This window comes from Salmo salar, chromosome ssa14, assembly GCF_905237065.1.
Source record: "Salmo salar chromosome ssa14, Ssal_v3.1, whole genome shotgun sequence".
Taxonomy (NCBI): Eukaryota; Metazoa; Chordata; class Actinopteri; order Salmoniformes; family Salmonidae; genus Salmo; species Salmo salar.
This window is the reverse complement of record NC_059455.1, coordinates 32537765-32554986: the sequence shown is the minus strand read 5'-3', so window position 1 is coordinate 32554986 and position 17222 is coordinate 32537765. Positions and strand designations below refer to the sequence as shown.

Sequence of the window (17222 nt, the reverse complement as noted above, 5' to 3'; positions counted from 1 at the left end):
TAACCAACAGCTTTCAAACAGCTTGCAGGCTAGTCTACATGATGACATTATTATGGATAGGAGCAATAATATTTTTTTTGTAGTCAAGCATCGATCATCATGTCACCAGAATAAGACCCTCGATATTTATTGGAAAGGAGCATCAAGATCACTGTGCACTTTCACCACAAAATGAATCTGTAGCCTAATAAACTCTCTGAAGCAAGGGGTTATTACTCTTATACCTAAACCACACAAGGATCTCCTAAGTATTGATAATTGGCGTCCAATCACACTCCTAAATAACGACTACAAAATTATAGCCTTAATCTTTGCAAAAAGGTTAAAGTCTTGCTTAAATGATCTGATTGATGAATGTCAATCAGGGTTTATGAAAGGGCGCCATATATCTAATAATCTGAGGCTGATATTAGACTTGGTTGAGTATCGTGATCTATTAGATGACTTCCCTGTTATCCTATTTCTGGATTTTCAGAAAGCATTTGATACAGTAAGTCACAATTTTATCTTTGATTGTCTTAAGCATTTGAAATTTGGTCGTTTCTTTGTTGATGCTATTAGAACTCTGTATAATGGTGGCAATAGCTGTATCAAACTCTGTCATGGAACATCCTCAAGATTTAACATTTACAAAGGAATACGACAAGGTTGTCCAATTTCACCTTTTTATTTTTGTTAGTTTCTCAAATGTTATGCTCATTAGTTCATAAAAGTCCATTTGAAGGCATTACATTCCAGTCCAGAGAGATCAAGATATCCCAACTGGCGGATGACACCTCACTTTTTTTGAAAAATGTATCTCAAGCTAGTTTAGCATTGGATATCGTGAAGCAGTTCTCCAAAATCTCAGGCTTGACTTTAAATCTTTCCAAATGTGAGTTGTTTGTTGTGAAAGGAGCTGTCAACCCAGCAGATTGTAACATCTCTGAAAAAGATACTGTAACCTACCTCGGTGTAAAGATCACCAAAAATCTTAAGGCTATGAATGATCTTAATTTGAACCCTGTAACTGAATCTGTCAACAAAAAAATTATCCTCATGGTTAGGGAGGGATTTAAGTCTTCAAGGAAGGGTGCTTTTATCCAAAGCTGAGGGGCTATCTCGTGCATCCTATCTTTTTTCATCTATTGACATTCCCAAATCCACTTGCTGTACCTTAGATAGGCTTTTGTACAACTTCATATGGAAAAACAAGCCACATAAGATAAAGAGATGTTATCACCAACAGGGTTTGTGATGGCGGTCTAAATGTCTTAGATTTCACTCTCTTCAATCAGATATCAAAGGTCAACTGGATTAAAAGGTACATAAAAAATCCTCATAGCTTCTGGAATATTATACCTCATTTTGTTTTTCAGAAGTTCGGCGGGCTTAATTTTTTACTACAATGTCCATATATTGTGGGTAAAATTCCTGTGAAACTGGTGGTTTTTCACAAGCAGGCTTTAATGTGCTGGGCTTTGTTGTATAAACACAACTTTTCACCTCATAAATGTTTTATTTGGAACAATGGGTCAATATTACATAGAAATAAGATGTTATTTAACCATAAATGGTTCTCGAAAAACATTGTTCTTGTCAGCCAATTGGTTAATAACAGTGGGAATCTATTTACACGGAGAGAATTTATGGAAATATACAACTTTGAGGTTTCAAGCAAGGAATATGACACTGTTATTAAAGCTATACCTAGTGGGATAAAAACTTTACTTCAGAATAATGCATATTTTGGAATATCTCCGATTTTAAGCGATATTCAGGTGAATGGCATTGGTCTACTAGATACGAAATTCAACAATCGTTTAATAAGGGATATTTTCTACAGGAAGTCTATTCCCTCTGCGATATTTTGTTGGGCTTCATCGTTTGATGTAAACTGGCGCCGTGCTTGGCTCACTCCACACAGATTTATGGTGACCAATAAAGTAAAGGAGATCTCCTTTAAGATAATCCATAGATGCTATCCGTGTAATAGCTTGATTTCTAAATATATATTTGACGTTACCAGTGAATGCAGTTTTTGTGAACTAGAAACTGAATCTATTGAACACTTATTCTGTAATTGTTTATATAGTGAAGTGTTTTGGACTGATGTAAAACTATATCTTAGCCGCAAATTGCATACAACCATTGATATTACTAAGTTTGACATATTATTTTACTACACTGATTCCACAATTGAACGTGAGTATGTCATAAATCTCTTTATTTTATTAGGAAAATCTTTTATCCATAAATCAAAATTTATTAAGAAAAAGCCCCTTTTCTTAATTTTTTTATCTGATTTGGAACAGTACGTAGAATCTTTAAAACGTATAAAAAACAATATGTCAAAAAAATTTATTCGATATATGTCTGTATTTGATTTGATATAATAGTTTGTTTTTTTTTCTTCTCTAATTTCTTTGGATTCCCTCTGGCTGTTATGTTATGTTTATGTTTTGCATGTTACTGTTATTTACAGCAAGTTAAATAAAGATTTGTGCAAACTTTAAAAAAAAATTTAAAAAAATTAATAAAACAAAAATTAATAAATTAAAAACTGCATGGTTTCCGGAATCGTAGTGGGAGGACCACACGCCATATCATCGCGTGACTCCAAGTTTACTTGGAAATGATGGTTATTATATTAATATTTGCACATAAAGGCGTTTCCACCGCCATATCTCGCATAATACATTTTACAGACACAAAAATATCCCAGCATGTCGAACGAAATAAATATCTGTCGGCATTTATAAAATTGTACCGAAACGTCCTGTTTCCATCACAGCTGTCGTGCTTTTGTTATATATACGGCATGACTTTCCTTGCAGAAAAACTGTGGATGGAAACGTGGTTAGTGTCAATGTTTTTCTTTCTATCTTTTTTTACACAGGGTTGACAATGCAGATGGGTTCCTGGCATTCTTGAACCCCTATAAAAAGGACAGGTTATTAAACGTTTACAAGCACCTATGCGGGAAGATGGCTGGGCCAGAAGAGCGACAGCTGGAAGAGGATATCTACTAACAACTCCAGTGTTGATTAGTTCTCAGATGACTTGTAGCAGGGCTCAAAGGTTATTGAACATTGTGGTTAACTAGACACCTGTCTGACCTAACTCTAGGTCCACTGACCTTTCTTGTGCAAGTATGCTCGAGACCTCTCAACTTTAACATTTCATTGAATATTGTTGTCTCTTGGTTGACACCCTGGAGATCGAAGGCAAATATTAATCAGAATGATGGTAGTGACATCTATGTGAAATATCTAACTCTTGATCTCTAGTGCTTGTTTTAAGGAATCCCCAAGAAGCGAACATGTATATTACAATGTAATTACGAAAATAAAGTGCAACCTAAAAATCCATACAGAAACCACTCACTAATTTGGAGGTAGAAGCATATTTTTGAGAATTGGGGGAAAAAGTCCACGGCACTGTGAAATTAAACAGTACCATTTGTCAAACATTTATTCAAAATGTCATGTCGTGGCAATTTGATCAATGATGGTGTTTGTTTTGGAGACCATCTGTTTTCCAAGTCATCAGTTCTAAATCAGAAGGTGTTAAGACAAAGACAAGGATTTCTCCCTGGCAGCTAACTGGATTTTGTCTCTCTTACTACCATAGTCATCATCAGATAAGCCCTTTATGGCCTTCAGCTCATCTTTATGGATAAGGATAATAAAGAGATTGAATTTGTTGGCTTTTAAAAACAAACAAAAAACAGCAACCATCAATCTCAATATGTTTTGGTCTCATTACTTCTTTCATCATTTCAACAATGGAATTTAATCTAAAACAGCAGAGAGAAGAATTCTCAATATATAATCAGCATGGGCAGTTCATGTGGAACACTCCTTAATCTTATCATGATTGTTAATTGCCAAATGGTATGCATTTTTCTCTCTCTGTCTCATTACCTTTGTGAGTTCATTCCAATTCACCCTTCGCAAATGGATATATTCCTGGTGCTGCCAAGAGCAACAGTGAGTGGATACCAAAACCTCTGCATTCTTGACATTATTGGTAATCAATTGTTATGGATGTCTTTTTCTGTTATGACGCAGACTGCAGAGTTGACCCACCCCATTACACAATGGTTTGTCATATAACAGATAATGACAGACATGGGTGGAAGATAGCCTTGTGTTTAGAGCTTTGGGTCAATAACTGAAAGGTTGCTAGTTTGAATTCTTGAGCCGACAAGGTGACAAATCTGGCAATGTGCCCTTGAGCAAAGCACTTGAACCAAGTTGTTCTGGATAAGAGTGTCTGTTAAATTATGTATATGTATTGTGATGAAAATATAATAATACTACCTATAATTCAATACAGGACTTTAGAACAATACTGTCTATAAATGGCTGATACAAAAGGGCAGAGAAGACATTAACAGTAGGCTAGAGATGAAACCAGGGAGACTCAAAAGTTGCTTATCAAGCCGTTACCTTGGTAACAACTACCTAAAATAAGCATTGAGTGATCTCAAGAAATGTCAGGTGGCTTTCAACTAAATCTTTGTCCCTCCCTGCAGGTTTTGGTAGCTGAAAAACAAAAGATCCTGAAAGACAGACCATGGATCGTGAAGGAGAAGAGTCTAATCTTATTGTGACGATTCACTCACAGTATTAAAATCATAGCTGAATCAATACAGCACGTTATTGTGTTTCTCTGTTCTTATAAACTAAAGGATTGCTCCTGAGTGCTAGAGGCGTCACTACAGACCCTAGTTCGATCCCGGGCTGTATCTCAACTGTCCGTGATCGGGAGTCCCTTTGGGCGGCGCACAATTGGCCCAGCGTCGTCCGGGTTAGGGGAGGGTTTGGCCGGGGTAGGCCGTCATTGTAAATACGAATTTGTTCTTAACTGACTCGCCTAGTTAAATAAATGAAAATAACATAAGAGCTGAATCCTTATTTGAGATAGAGCACTCATGGCACGGAACTCTTGCAAGTTTCTAGAATATCTCATCAATGCAAAATTTTGGCTGCCTTCAAGCTACTTCCATATTCCTCAAATTGGGATTGCCTTCAAAGCAGTTAACTGCTGGTGATTTCATAATGAAGCCACACCATTTAGGAAAGAAAAAAGAGGGCCACAAACACAAGAGTTAAAAGAGAAAGAGAGTGAGAGAATAGAGAGAGAAACCTGTCTGCCACTGAGGAGGCTATTCTTATCTCCCTCAGATTAACTTTACATTGGTCCCTGGGAACAATGTCAACCTGTGAGGAAGCCAGACCAGGCCAGGGCCAGCCCCTTGAGGGCCAAATGGTCAGCTCAGAGCTCTGCTCGGGGTACCCGACTCTGCCGGAAAGCCCCTTGCCCTCACTGACATGGCCGCACGTGCTCAGTCCTAAGCCACCCAGAGTTCATCATTATACACATCGGCCGATGACGCCAAGTGAATGTCATCAAAACTAGTATGCTACAAGGAACTGCAGGCCCAGATAAAATGCAAAGGCAACTGATCATGTGACCTTGCTTTATCACAATCACAACAACATAGTGAGGGTATTAATTAGCCTTATTAGGGTAATAATTTATTGAGATGCAATGGATGGGAATATGAAAAACTGATGTTGGTTGCTGAGAAGATATGGCTGATGAGACTTCACAACCATACCTGACTCAGTATTGTCTACTAAATAGTCCAAGGCTGTAGTCACACGTAAAATACAGAGCAGTTTGATGACTGACAGCAACCCAATATTAGCTAGCAGTCCCAATTTGTGATTAGGTACTGTCTATTTCATTTTCAAATGCTGGTCCTTTTAGGACAGTTTGTCAAAAATAAATGTATTTGTCCAACCATAAATTGGGAGGAGGAGGAGGAGGAGGGATGGATAAATGGGAGGTATTGTGGAGACAGGAGGAAATGAGTTAACCTCTAGGACATGAAACATGGGAGACAGTACAGTAGATTAGGATGGACAGACAGATTTGTAAAGGCAGTAATTACAGTATCAGCTCACTGATACCACATCTCCTGGTCACTCCCATCTGATGTCTCCTCTCATTGCCCATCCAAACATACAACAAGATAAAGAAAAGGCAGCTTATTAGCCTATATTTCTATAATGGTTATTAGAGTAAGAGACAGAGAAAAAATACAATGTGGCATCATGGTATATTCTATCTGAGGAAATATATATTAGACAGAACATATTTGTTATTTCAATCTAACGCAATATAGAGTTGGATGAAATATAGACACTCTCTCTGTCTCAACTTGACCCATCACCTGCAACATGAGGTGTTCGATGGAAAGGAGAAAATATCAAATTCCATGTATAGCCAGCTGTAAAACACATACATTTTATAGACCTACATCAGTCATTGAAAAAAGACTTACCAATTTGCAATTTCAGATGAGTAGATGTTTAAATGTCCATCACGCACGCACAGAATCGTTCGTTTATCTTGCTTTCTCTCTCTCTCTCTGAATCTCTCTCTCTACACGGCGCTGGCAGCTCCTGCTCGTCCTCTGAGCCACAGTTGACGACCGGGAGTCCTCCAAGTGACGTCAAGGAATTACTGCATGTAGCGTTTGGCTTTAGTGGGGAAATTGCTTGTAGTTCTTGTAATGAACAGCGCATATAATACAAGCAAAGAGTTCAGAACGTGCAAAACTGATGCGCAGTCATTGTAGGCTATGCCTCAAATGCGCGCAAGAGAAGCAGTCCAGTTCAGTGAAAAAAATGGTTTCGCATTTTCAGAACTAGATCGTGGTTCCTCATAATTAATGATCGTTAAAGACATACATTTATATATATATTTTCCACACCAGAAGTGTATTGTTTTCAACAAACAAAACTAGTAGACTATAGTTTATCTCTAAGTCTTCCTCTTCATCGTTTTTCATTTTAATTCGATTTACATCCTACGCAATTAATGTTGGTTAAGTTTGATTTATTTAATGTTTAACACAAATTGCATCATCGCATAGGCCTACATAAGTAGGACACACAAACTATATTTACTGTAAAGCATACAAAATAAAAGCTGAGTAGAATACAAAGTATAGAAATGATAGGCCCACACCATCGAAACCAGAACCATATAAAAGGCTTATCTTTTGGCTACATGTTTCAAGCATGCACGCACATGTTTTTAATTTCGTAGTTGCATGTAGATCTAGATGCGTTTTCACATTTTCAAACAGGTTTAAAACAATCATTCCAACGGTCATTGTGATACAAGTTGTTAATCAGCTCATCCCATGGGGTTTGACTAAAAGTTTGAGAACATCTCCCTCTGTCGGGAAAAATGCTCAGTTGCATAGGTTTACTCAAATGCAGGGTGGTAGATGGCCTAGCGGTTAAGATTGTTAGGCCAGTAACCGAATGCTTGTCACTGATGATTTGCCTTTGGAGGTGAATCTCTGTAATACTTCAAAGGAGTTTTAATTTATATTTCCACAAATAATCATTCCAATAGGCCTTTACAGCCATATTATTTAGGCTATAAACGGCAGGGTGTGCCTGAAAAACACAACACGTCTAGGCTATAGCTTGTAAATAAATCTAAAGTTAAATAGCCAACCTTCATATTTTTCCTTTCAATGAAGAGTTGATGTAAAAAAATATATATATATTATGTAAAAGATTTGTAATAAAATACACTTAACTACAACAAACAAATACTTACTGATATGCTCTAGAGCTTTGGCGAATACTAAGTATTTTTTAAACCTTTGAGTTGGATGTGTCAAGGTGTAGTTTATATATGCATAATCTATTAACATAATTACTGTTTAACCTCAATTAGCCATGAAATCTCTAATTTGAAAGCCACTGTGTTTCTGGAAGCTGTGCTCTGCCATTTCCCCTAAATGTCCCCCATGTGGGCCAATCCCCTAGCAATTTGAGTTCTAGCCAATGAGCTTCAGTCCCTCACCATTTGAGTGACAGCTAGCAAGATCAAATCAAATTGTATTTGTCACATGCTTCATAAACAACAGGTGAAGACTAACAGTGTCTTCACCTAACAGTGTCTTCTTGATGATTGAGTTGGAGATGTGTGCGTGACCATGCAGTCATGGGTGAACAGGGAGTACAGGAGGAGGCTGAGCACACACCCTTGTAGGGCCCCTGTGTTGAGGATCAGCGAAGTGGAGGTGTTGTTTCCTACCTTCACCACCTGGGGGCGGCCCGTCAGGAAGTACAGGACCCGGTAGCATAGGGCAGGGGTTCAGACTCAGGGCCCCAAGCTTAATGATAAGAATTTCAGAATTTCAGAATTAATCCTCGAGGTAATCATCTAGTTTTTCAAAAGTATCGGTAATCTGATTACAATATTGTTGCTGGTAATGGAAAGGATCACAGTTATCGTTTTTTTGTAATCCCTTACATGTAATCCATTACTCCCCAACCCTGAACAAGGCTAATATGCGGTGATAATGTATTGGGCCTATAGCTTACTGAACAAACCTCATTACTACAGTACTTTTAAAAAATTGGTTAATGTTGCATAGGCTTACGTTTTTTTAATTCATGTAAAAAAAATCTGAGCGGTAGATCTTGGCTTGCATTTAGACTCAGAAAAGGTTGGTGACCACCGTTCTAGAGTTTTCTCTGTTAACACGATCAACGTGTCCCTTTACTGTGGCAATTGTGATTGAATCAAAGCAAAATTAGCCACTATCAATGCAACATACCGAAACAAAACGAACTATGCAAGAGACTGTTGTAGGTAGAACGCATCAGAGTAGGATTCTCTTGCATTGACACGCACTACTCAGCCCATACTCTAGACCAGTGGGGCATAAACAATCAGAGCTCCGGCCTATATGTGAATAAACCATTGCCATATATGGATTTGTGCCATTTACTTTGAACTGGATTGGGTTTACAGCATAAGCAGTCATGAGTAGATGCGCTTGTTTTAAGATCAAAGCGAGAGCTGCATGTAGCCATGTGTGCACATTTTGTTCATATGCTCTGCTAGTTAGTGAGTTATTAGCCCAGTTATATATCTCTTTGTAGTCAGCAAAATGGGAATGATTGCTTCCTACAAGAGCACAAAACGTGTACACCTCAATACATCTTTGGAAAATAGCCTTTTCTTTTGTGTTAAAGGGGCAGTGTTGTATATTGAGACAGGCTTGAATAAGCTAAGTAGCCAATAGGATAGCATAATTTGTCTGATTCTCTATAATACTGGTTTGAGAATAATAATGCATTTTATTTTGTGAAGTGGTTTGTTGCATCAAACAACACAACAGCATTTTCAATGTCAAGCCCTGCATGTTTTTTTCAAAAGTCTCACTGAACAACACACATTGGCTACTACTGTAGGCTGAACGATAGAACACCTATTTCCATGTTAAAATATTAGAAGATGCATTTTCTCTATTGTTTTTGATGGTAGGCCACTCCCGAAAGCCTACATTATGATCAAATAGCCACAGTAGCCTACATGGCCAATGTTAAAACTGTAACTTAAAGCGGATACAGCCTCATTGTTCACAGTAAACACATGCTGGAAGTTGCACATCATTCTCATAATGGTCAAGTTTGGTTCAGCAAACCTGAAATTTGCTCAGTGGCGAAAAAAATGTAATATCACATTGCTTACAGGTTATTTTCCAACAATGCAGAGTTAAAGATAAAGATACAAAATTAAATAAAATGTGACACAAGAAATAAATACACAGTAAATAACAATAACGAGTAAAAATAACATGGCTATATACAGGGAATACTAATACCGAGTCGATGTGCAGGGGTACGAGGTAACTGAGGTAGTTATGTACATGTACAGTGCCTTCGGAAAGTATTCAAACCCCTTGACTTTTTCTACATTTTGTTACGTTACAGCCTTATTCTAAAATGAATTACATTTGTTTTTTTACTCATTAATCTACACACAGTATCCCATAATGACAAAGCAAAAACAGGCTTTTAGAAGTTTGCTAATTTATAAAAAAAAACACAAAAAACCCCAGAAATATCACATTCACAGAACTAGTCAGACCCTTTACTCAGTACTTTGTTGAAGCACCTTTGGCAGCGATTAAAGCATTGAGTCTTCTTGGGTATGACGCTACAAGCTTGGCTCACCTGTATTTGGGGAGTTTCTCCGATTCTTCTGTGCAGATCCTCTCAAGCTCTGTCAGGTTGGATGGGGAGCAGCACGGCTATTTTCAGCCCTCTCCAGAGATGTTCGATCGGGTTCAAGTCCAGGCTCCGGCTGGGCCACTCAAGGACATTCAGAGACTTGTCCTGAAGCCACTCTTGCATTGTCTTGGCTGTGTGCTTAGGGTTGTTGTCCTGTTGGAAGGTGAACCTTCGTCCCAGTCTGAGTTCCTGAGCGCTCTGGAACAGGTTTTCTTCAAGGATCCCTCTGCACTTTGCTACGTTCATCTTTCCCTCAATCCTGACTAGTCTCCTAGTCCCTGCCGCTGAAAAACATCCCCATAGCATTATACTTGGCATTCAGGCCAAAGAGTTCAATATTGGTTTCACCATTACATTTACATTTAAGTCATTTAGCAGACGCTCTTATCCAGAGCGACTTACAAATTGGTGCATTCACCTTATAATATCCAGTGGAACAACCACTTTACAATAGTGCATCTAAATCTTTTAAGGGGGGGTTAGAAGGATTACTTTATCCTATCCCATGTATTCCTTAAAGAGGTGGGGTTTCAGGTGTCTCCGGAAGGTGGTGATTGACTCCGCTGTCCTGGCGGAGTCAATCACCACCTTCCGGAGACACCTGAAACCAGACCTCATGGTCTGAGAGTCCTTTAGGTGCCTTTTGGCAAACTCCAAGTGTGCTGTCATGTGCATTTTACTGAGGAGTGGCTTTCGTCAGGCCACTCTACCATAAAGGCCTGATTGGTGGAGTGCTGCAGAGATGGTTGTCCTTATGGAAGGTTCTCCCATCTGTCAGAGTGACTATCGGGTTCTTGGTCGGGTTCTTGGTCACCTCCCTTCTCCTCCAATGCTCAGTTTGGCTGAGCGGCCAGCTCTAGGAAGAGTTTTGGTGATTCCAAACTTCTTCAATTGAAGAATGATGGAGGCTGTGTTCTTGGGGAACTTCAATGCTGCAGAAATGGTTTGGTACCCTTCCCCAGATATGTGCCTCATCACAATTCTGTCTTGGAGCTCGACGGTCAATTCCTTCGACCTCATCGCTTGGTTTTTCCAAATCTTGTCCAATCACTTGAATTTACCACAGGTGGACTGCAATCAAGTTGTAGAAACATCTCAAGGATGATCAAAGGAAACAGGATACACCTGAGCTCAATTTCGAGTCTCATAGCAAAGGGTCTGAATACTTATGCAAATGTTCAAACATTTCTAAAAATCTGTTTTCGCGTTGTCATTATGGGGTATTGCGTGTCGATTGATGAGGATCTACACGCAATATTATTTTATTTTATCCCTTTTAAAATAAGGATGTAACATAAACAAAATGTGAAAAAATGGAAGGGGTCTGAATACTTTCCAAATGCACTGTATATACTGTATAGTATAGGCTACAGTAGGCTACAAAATAAACTTTCCAGTGACACTGACTCACCTAATGTTGAAGACGAAGCCTAAGCTACTCAGTGATGGCAAATGCGCTCTTGCCAATAGCCTACGTCAAGATAAGCTAGCCTACTTTGAAAAACAATAATGTTCGCTCAGAATTGCTCAAAAGTTGTTGAGAAAACAATTGTTAGCTTATTCAAACAGATTAGTCTTCTCTTTTCAGCAGTAGGCATTTGCTTTCCAAACGGTATGCCTACCTTTTGTCATGATTGTGTTAAAAATTAGCAAAAGGCTAATTGACAGCTGTAACCAACCATATAATTCTAATCCATAGATGGTAGTTCCCATTCAAATCAGGACTGGCAACCCTGTATTGTACCCATGAGTTTAACAGTCAAAATGCCAGGGTTAGAGGTTCCAAAACCCTTCTATGGATGATATGCTTTTTACCACAATGCAACAAGCTGTTTTAGACTGAACAAAAATATAAATGCAACATGCAACAATTTCAAAGATTTTACTGAGTTACAGTTCATTTAACGAAATCTGTCAATTTTAATTAATTAATTAGGCCCTAATCTATGGATTTCACATGACTGGGAATGCAGATATGCATCTGTTGGTCACAGATACCTTAAAAAAAAAGATTGGGGCGTGGATCAGAAAACCAGTCAGTATTTGGTGTGACCACCATTTTCATCATGCAGCACAATTGGCCCAGCATTGTCCGGGTTATAGAAGGGTTGGGCTGGCAGGGATGTTCTTGTCCCATTGTATACTAGCGACTCCTGTGGCAGGCTGGGTGCAGTGCATGCTGACACGGTCACCAGGTGCACAGTGTTTCCTCTGACACATTAAGTGGGCATTGTGTCAAGGAGCAGTGCAGCTTGGTTGGGTTGTGTTTCAGAGGAAGCACGGCTCTCGACCTTCGCCTCTCCCGAGTCTGTACGGGAGTTGTTGCGATGAGACAAGACTGTAACTACCAATTGGGGAGAAAAAGGGGTTAAAGTAAAAAAAACGAAGAAAAAAATAATAATAATAAAAAGATCATGAACAGGCCCAGTGGTGCTATATTGGCAGAACTGAGCATGGTAATTCGTATACTATTTGTTGTGTTTATGGAGAAACAGAACAGGGTGGGCACAAATTATATCTAGGGGTGCCTTTGCCACCCCTGTCTGTCGTCAGCATTGTGGAATAATTCTAATGTTAAGATAAGATTGGATTTTTATTTTTTATCTATATATTTATTTCACCTTTATTTAACCAGGTAGGCAAGTTGAGAACAAGTTCTCATTTACAACTGCGACCTGGCCAAGATAAAGCAAAGCAGTTCGACACATATAACAACACAGAGTTACACATGGAGTAAAACAAACATACAGTCAATAATACAGTAGAAAAATAAGTCTATATACAATGTGAGCAAATGAGGTGAGATAAGGGAGGTAAAGTCAATAAATAGGCCATGGTGGCGAAGTAAATACAATATAGCAATTAAAACATTGGAATGTTAGATTTGACAGTAGATGAGTGTGCAAAGTATAAATACTGGGGTGCAAAGGAGCTAAATAAATAAATAAATAAATAAATAAATAAATAAATACAGTAGGATAAGTAAGTAGGATAGTAGGATAAGATTGGAATGTGTGTTTTCAGGATGTAGTTGCCTACTTTTGAATGTTTTTTTGCCCGGCTTCCTTATGTTGAATTGACATTTCTATTGAAAAGACTGGGATGTCGAACAAGCTCATGAGCTGGGCACTGCAACATAATGGTTGCGTTCCACTGTGACGTTGCATTCATCAACCAATGGTTGCGTGCATGTCATCGACTGTGTCATTGACTGTCAGATTGCTATAAAATATGATATGGTTAGCTGATAGGTAAAGTACTTATCCAGGCGTGGTAAGATATGGCAATGTCTAACACTGCCTCTGAACTTAAGACATGAGGGCGATGAAACTACAGAAAGCCATTCATTTCCAATTGACCGTTGGGCAATGCGAGCATGGGCGAGGGACGTGAACGGCGCAGGACCAAAGTTGTGGAAAGCTGAACTTTATGCAAATACTCTGCGACATCGCGGTGCGCTTGCCAATCGAAGGTCACTATAGCTTCCAGTCCCTACTGGATTGGCTGTTGATGGAAGCTTGCTAGCACCCACAGGAGGGTGAAGTACAATTGCTAGTCAAAACACCAATAGAACAATGAGACAGATATTTCACCGGATGTATATAGATGTGAAGCATCAGCTTCTGTGTCCACTCACTAGTAATATGATAGTGAGTAGGAAGCCGTGGCCGGCAGTGGGAGTAAATGGAAGGATATTCATTTTGGCTGACATTCTGCTAATTTTGTCATCGATGAAACATTAAAGCTCAATGCAGTTTTCTGGTCCCAAATCTATAATATGTTACGATTTTTTTTTTTTTTTTTTAAATACATTGTCTTGAAGCAGTGCAAAGGCAAATTGAGTTATTGTACACATGCACTTCACAGAGTAGGCTTTCTATAACAGAAATATGCAAATAATGCTAGAACGTGCCAATAGGATCTCGCTAGCTTGTGTTGCCCACCTCCTTGCATGTTCCGCCCACTATGACTCATTTGAAACGACGGGCTATGGTCTATCTTGGTTTAGTTATAAAAGATCTTTGGATAAAATGTACGGTAATAGTGCGTTTCCACATAACGTGATGGGGGCGATGATGTTACAGAGCCCTATTCATTTTGGGTGCAATGGAGGGAAGTGAAGTGGACAGGGGGACAGTTGGGTGATTCAGGTATGGGCGAGGGAGCTCACCATAGCTTCCAGACCCTACTGGATTGGCTGTTGATACGAAGCACTACATTGCCTACTCTCTAGCTTGCTAACGCCCAGTAAGGGCGTAGCTTGAGTGGCTATCCGAATTATCGTGTTATATGAAAATCCCCAGAAAGCAGTGGAACGCGACCTTTGTCATCATCGTGATCGCGTGCTCAACAACCCAGCCTGTGAACTCCTTGAACGCGCTACCAGTGTGGCTCATGCGCAGTGCTTGAAATTTCAAAGTTTCTTCTCTGGTGTTTGAACAGGAAGGCGGACATGTTTGTCAGGCAGTGGGGAGAAAATCGGGCATAGTCTATTTTTCGAAAAATAACAGATCAAAAGCCGATGTATCTATGTAGAACCAGCACGATTTCCGTCTGTATCGTTCAACATCAATGGCCGATGACCATGTGAGGTTTACTACGAAAGGACAGTAATGAAATGTTTTAACAAGACCGTGTTTTAAACTGATCGAAATTTGGAAACAAAGTTTTTTTTTTTTTTCGCCACTTCTACTTTGCAGCTGTCAGACTTATTTGACTTTTTTTTGCAAGGGTCTGGCACCGATGGACAGGCCTGGAGTAATGTGGCTAGTTTGCAACCTAACGCCGGATTTTTTAAAAAACGGTTTAATTTTTATAAGTTGATTTTGGATGTATCGTTATCTTTTAAAGTCCTGCACAACTCCGCAGCTGCATCCTGTGGTCGCCGACTAATCTCGTCGATGCAGTTATCTTATTTTGAATTGTTGAAGTTCTCTTCCAAATCTGAGCTGGGGAAACATTTTTCTCTTAAAATGTGGCTTTTGAATATCAAACGTTTCATCGTCTGTGAAAAAACGAGAAGAAACACGTTTCTTTGATTCAAACTGCGGGTTCTACGGAATTGTAGCTAGCTAGCTAAACACTGACTGAGTTCACGCGAAGGGAAGAACATTAGGCTAGCTAACTAGCCCTATAGCTAGATTAACTAATTTTAATTATAACACCGGCGTGGAACTCTACCTAACTGCAACAATGTCTGCTGGAGAAAGTTTGGAGGCTCGTTTTGAGAAAATCGATGCCATGTTGAAGGACCCGAAGTCTGAAATAAACACGGATTGCCTTTTGGTAAGTTAATGTTAGCTAGCCTGACAATGAACTTGGCTTGTTAGCTAATGTTAGCTAATGCTAGCTAACTAACATACGCATGCTAGCTAAGTTTGTGGTTTGTTTAAATGAACGTACTATTTAATTTAACTAATCAACTTGCTAACTACCTGATTGTTATTAACGGCAACTAGCTAACGTTATACGAATAACTAGCTGTATGTAGGCTATATTTGGTAGCCAGTCGTCATCTTGAAGATTAGCTAACCACTTAACTAGTGGGTAGTTAACGTTTGTTAACTAACATTTCTTAACTGGCTAGCAAGCTGAACAAGTGGCATCCAAAACAGCGATGGTAAGTCATATAGCGTTACTCTAGTTAGCTAGGGCATCTATGCTAGCTAGAGCAGGACTGAATAACTATTAATCAACAAAGTTTCATGTCTCATTCTTGTTATAATTACAATTGCCAAATTTCGCTACAGCTATTTTCAAACCAACACCGTTGAAGTTGCTATTGTCCTGTTTGACCCTGAGGGTATTTTGCAGACGAAATAGTAAGACAGAAAGCCAACGTTACACTGTATATAAGTTAGTTGTTTCCACGAAGATAGTCAGTCAATCATAGTGCATAGAACCAGAAAAGGAAATGCATGTCTCAAGTTGAAGTCGTAAACCTAAGTGCAACCTGCAGTGACACAAGTCACTGATTTATTTGTAAATTAATTTATTTCCATTTGAAGATTAAAGGGCCGACAGTGGAACAAATGAGACAGTGTTTGGGGCTGCCTGTTTGATGGCCTCCTTTGTTGTATAATGGGCATTAATTGAGGACACTCTATGGAGAGTATACACGAAAAGTATATATTTATATATCCTCTGAAGTGTAAACTACAGTATGCATCAGGCCTGTTCTAACTTGCCATCCCAGCTGCATCAGTTAACCTGCTCTGGTCTGCCAACCCTGACGATTTCCTGTCTCTCACTCACGACTCATCACTGACTCCTATCAGACTGCCACGTGCTAAACCTCAGAGAAATACCTCCACAGGCTGTACTGTATCAGTGATGCAAATTTTAAAACGACTGTTGAGGTTTGCCCCCCCCCCCCAGAGGAGACAGAGGCTATGTAGTCTCTCGGGCTGGTACTGTGTCTGGCTATGTTCCTATGCATGTCCATTACACTTAAATGCATGCCCAATACACTGCTTCATTCTAAGTGGCATGCAAGTTTGTATATTGGAACATAGCCTTTGTCTCTATCATTTAGAGCGTCCTAGTAAAGCCTGGATGTCTTTGATCCACATCATTAGCAGTTTCTGTGTATTGGACTGACAGTGATTGCTTTAGGCAACAGTATCATATGAGAGGATTAGATAAATAGGCCCCACGTGTGGTTACACTGTAACTAGCCTCTTGGATGAATTGGGTTTTGAGGAGATCACATACACTGTCAGCTTCCTGAGGCCTTTTGATGGATCAATAATCCAGGTGGAGCAATATCTATTGTAACTCAGTGGAAAGTACTAGCCTGAATTTCCTGCAGTTGTCCTCAGCGACAGCAATTGTTATGCTGACGGGTATGAACCTCGTAGAATTATGCAAATAATGTTTGACAAGAATTAAAGGATCCTTCTCTCACCAATAGCTGGGCAGCAGGTATTAGGCCTACTATCAATCAAACAGACAGGGAATCCCATGCTTATTTTGCCAGCCATAGAAATGCAATATATGTAGCTTATTCATACAGCATCTCATGCCAATACGGGCCTCTGTCTTAGGGTATTAATTGTGGGAGAGATGACAGTGACTGAGACAAAGCATGATTGAATTTCCCTTACACTGGAAAGGGTG

At 39.3% G+C, this 17222-nt stretch overlaps 2 protein-coding genes across 4 annotated transcripts in view; one reads left to right on the top strand and one right to left on the bottom strand.

Annotated features, from left to right (window-relative positions):
- Nucleotides 1-6601, bottom strand: part of LOC106569321 (GREB1-like protein) — a 98797-nt gene extending 92196 nt beyond the window's left edge. Inside the window, exon 1 of one of the 2 annotated variants that reach the window (XM_045694219.1) lies at nt 6338-6601. The gene's annotated coding sequence lies outside the window, so the exon portion shown is untranslated. The remainder of the gene's footprint in view (nt 1-6337) is intronic. The other variant, XM_045694220.1, reaches the window with a different exon arrangement.
- Nucleotides 6602-14420: 7819 nt separating this feature from the next.
- The window catches only part of LOC106569322 (rho-associated protein kinase 1), a 77805-nt gene continuing 75003 nt past the window's right edge, over nt 14421-17222 (top strand). The window contains exon 1 of one of the 2 annotated variants that reach the window (XM_014140558.2): nt 14421-15389. In XM_014140558.2, the coding sequence (XP_013996033.1) occupies nt 15297-15389 (93 nt within the window). In that variant the 5' untranslated portion in view covers nt 14421-15296. The remainder of the gene's footprint in view (nt 15390-17222) is intronic. The other variant, XM_014140559.2, reaches the window with a different exon arrangement.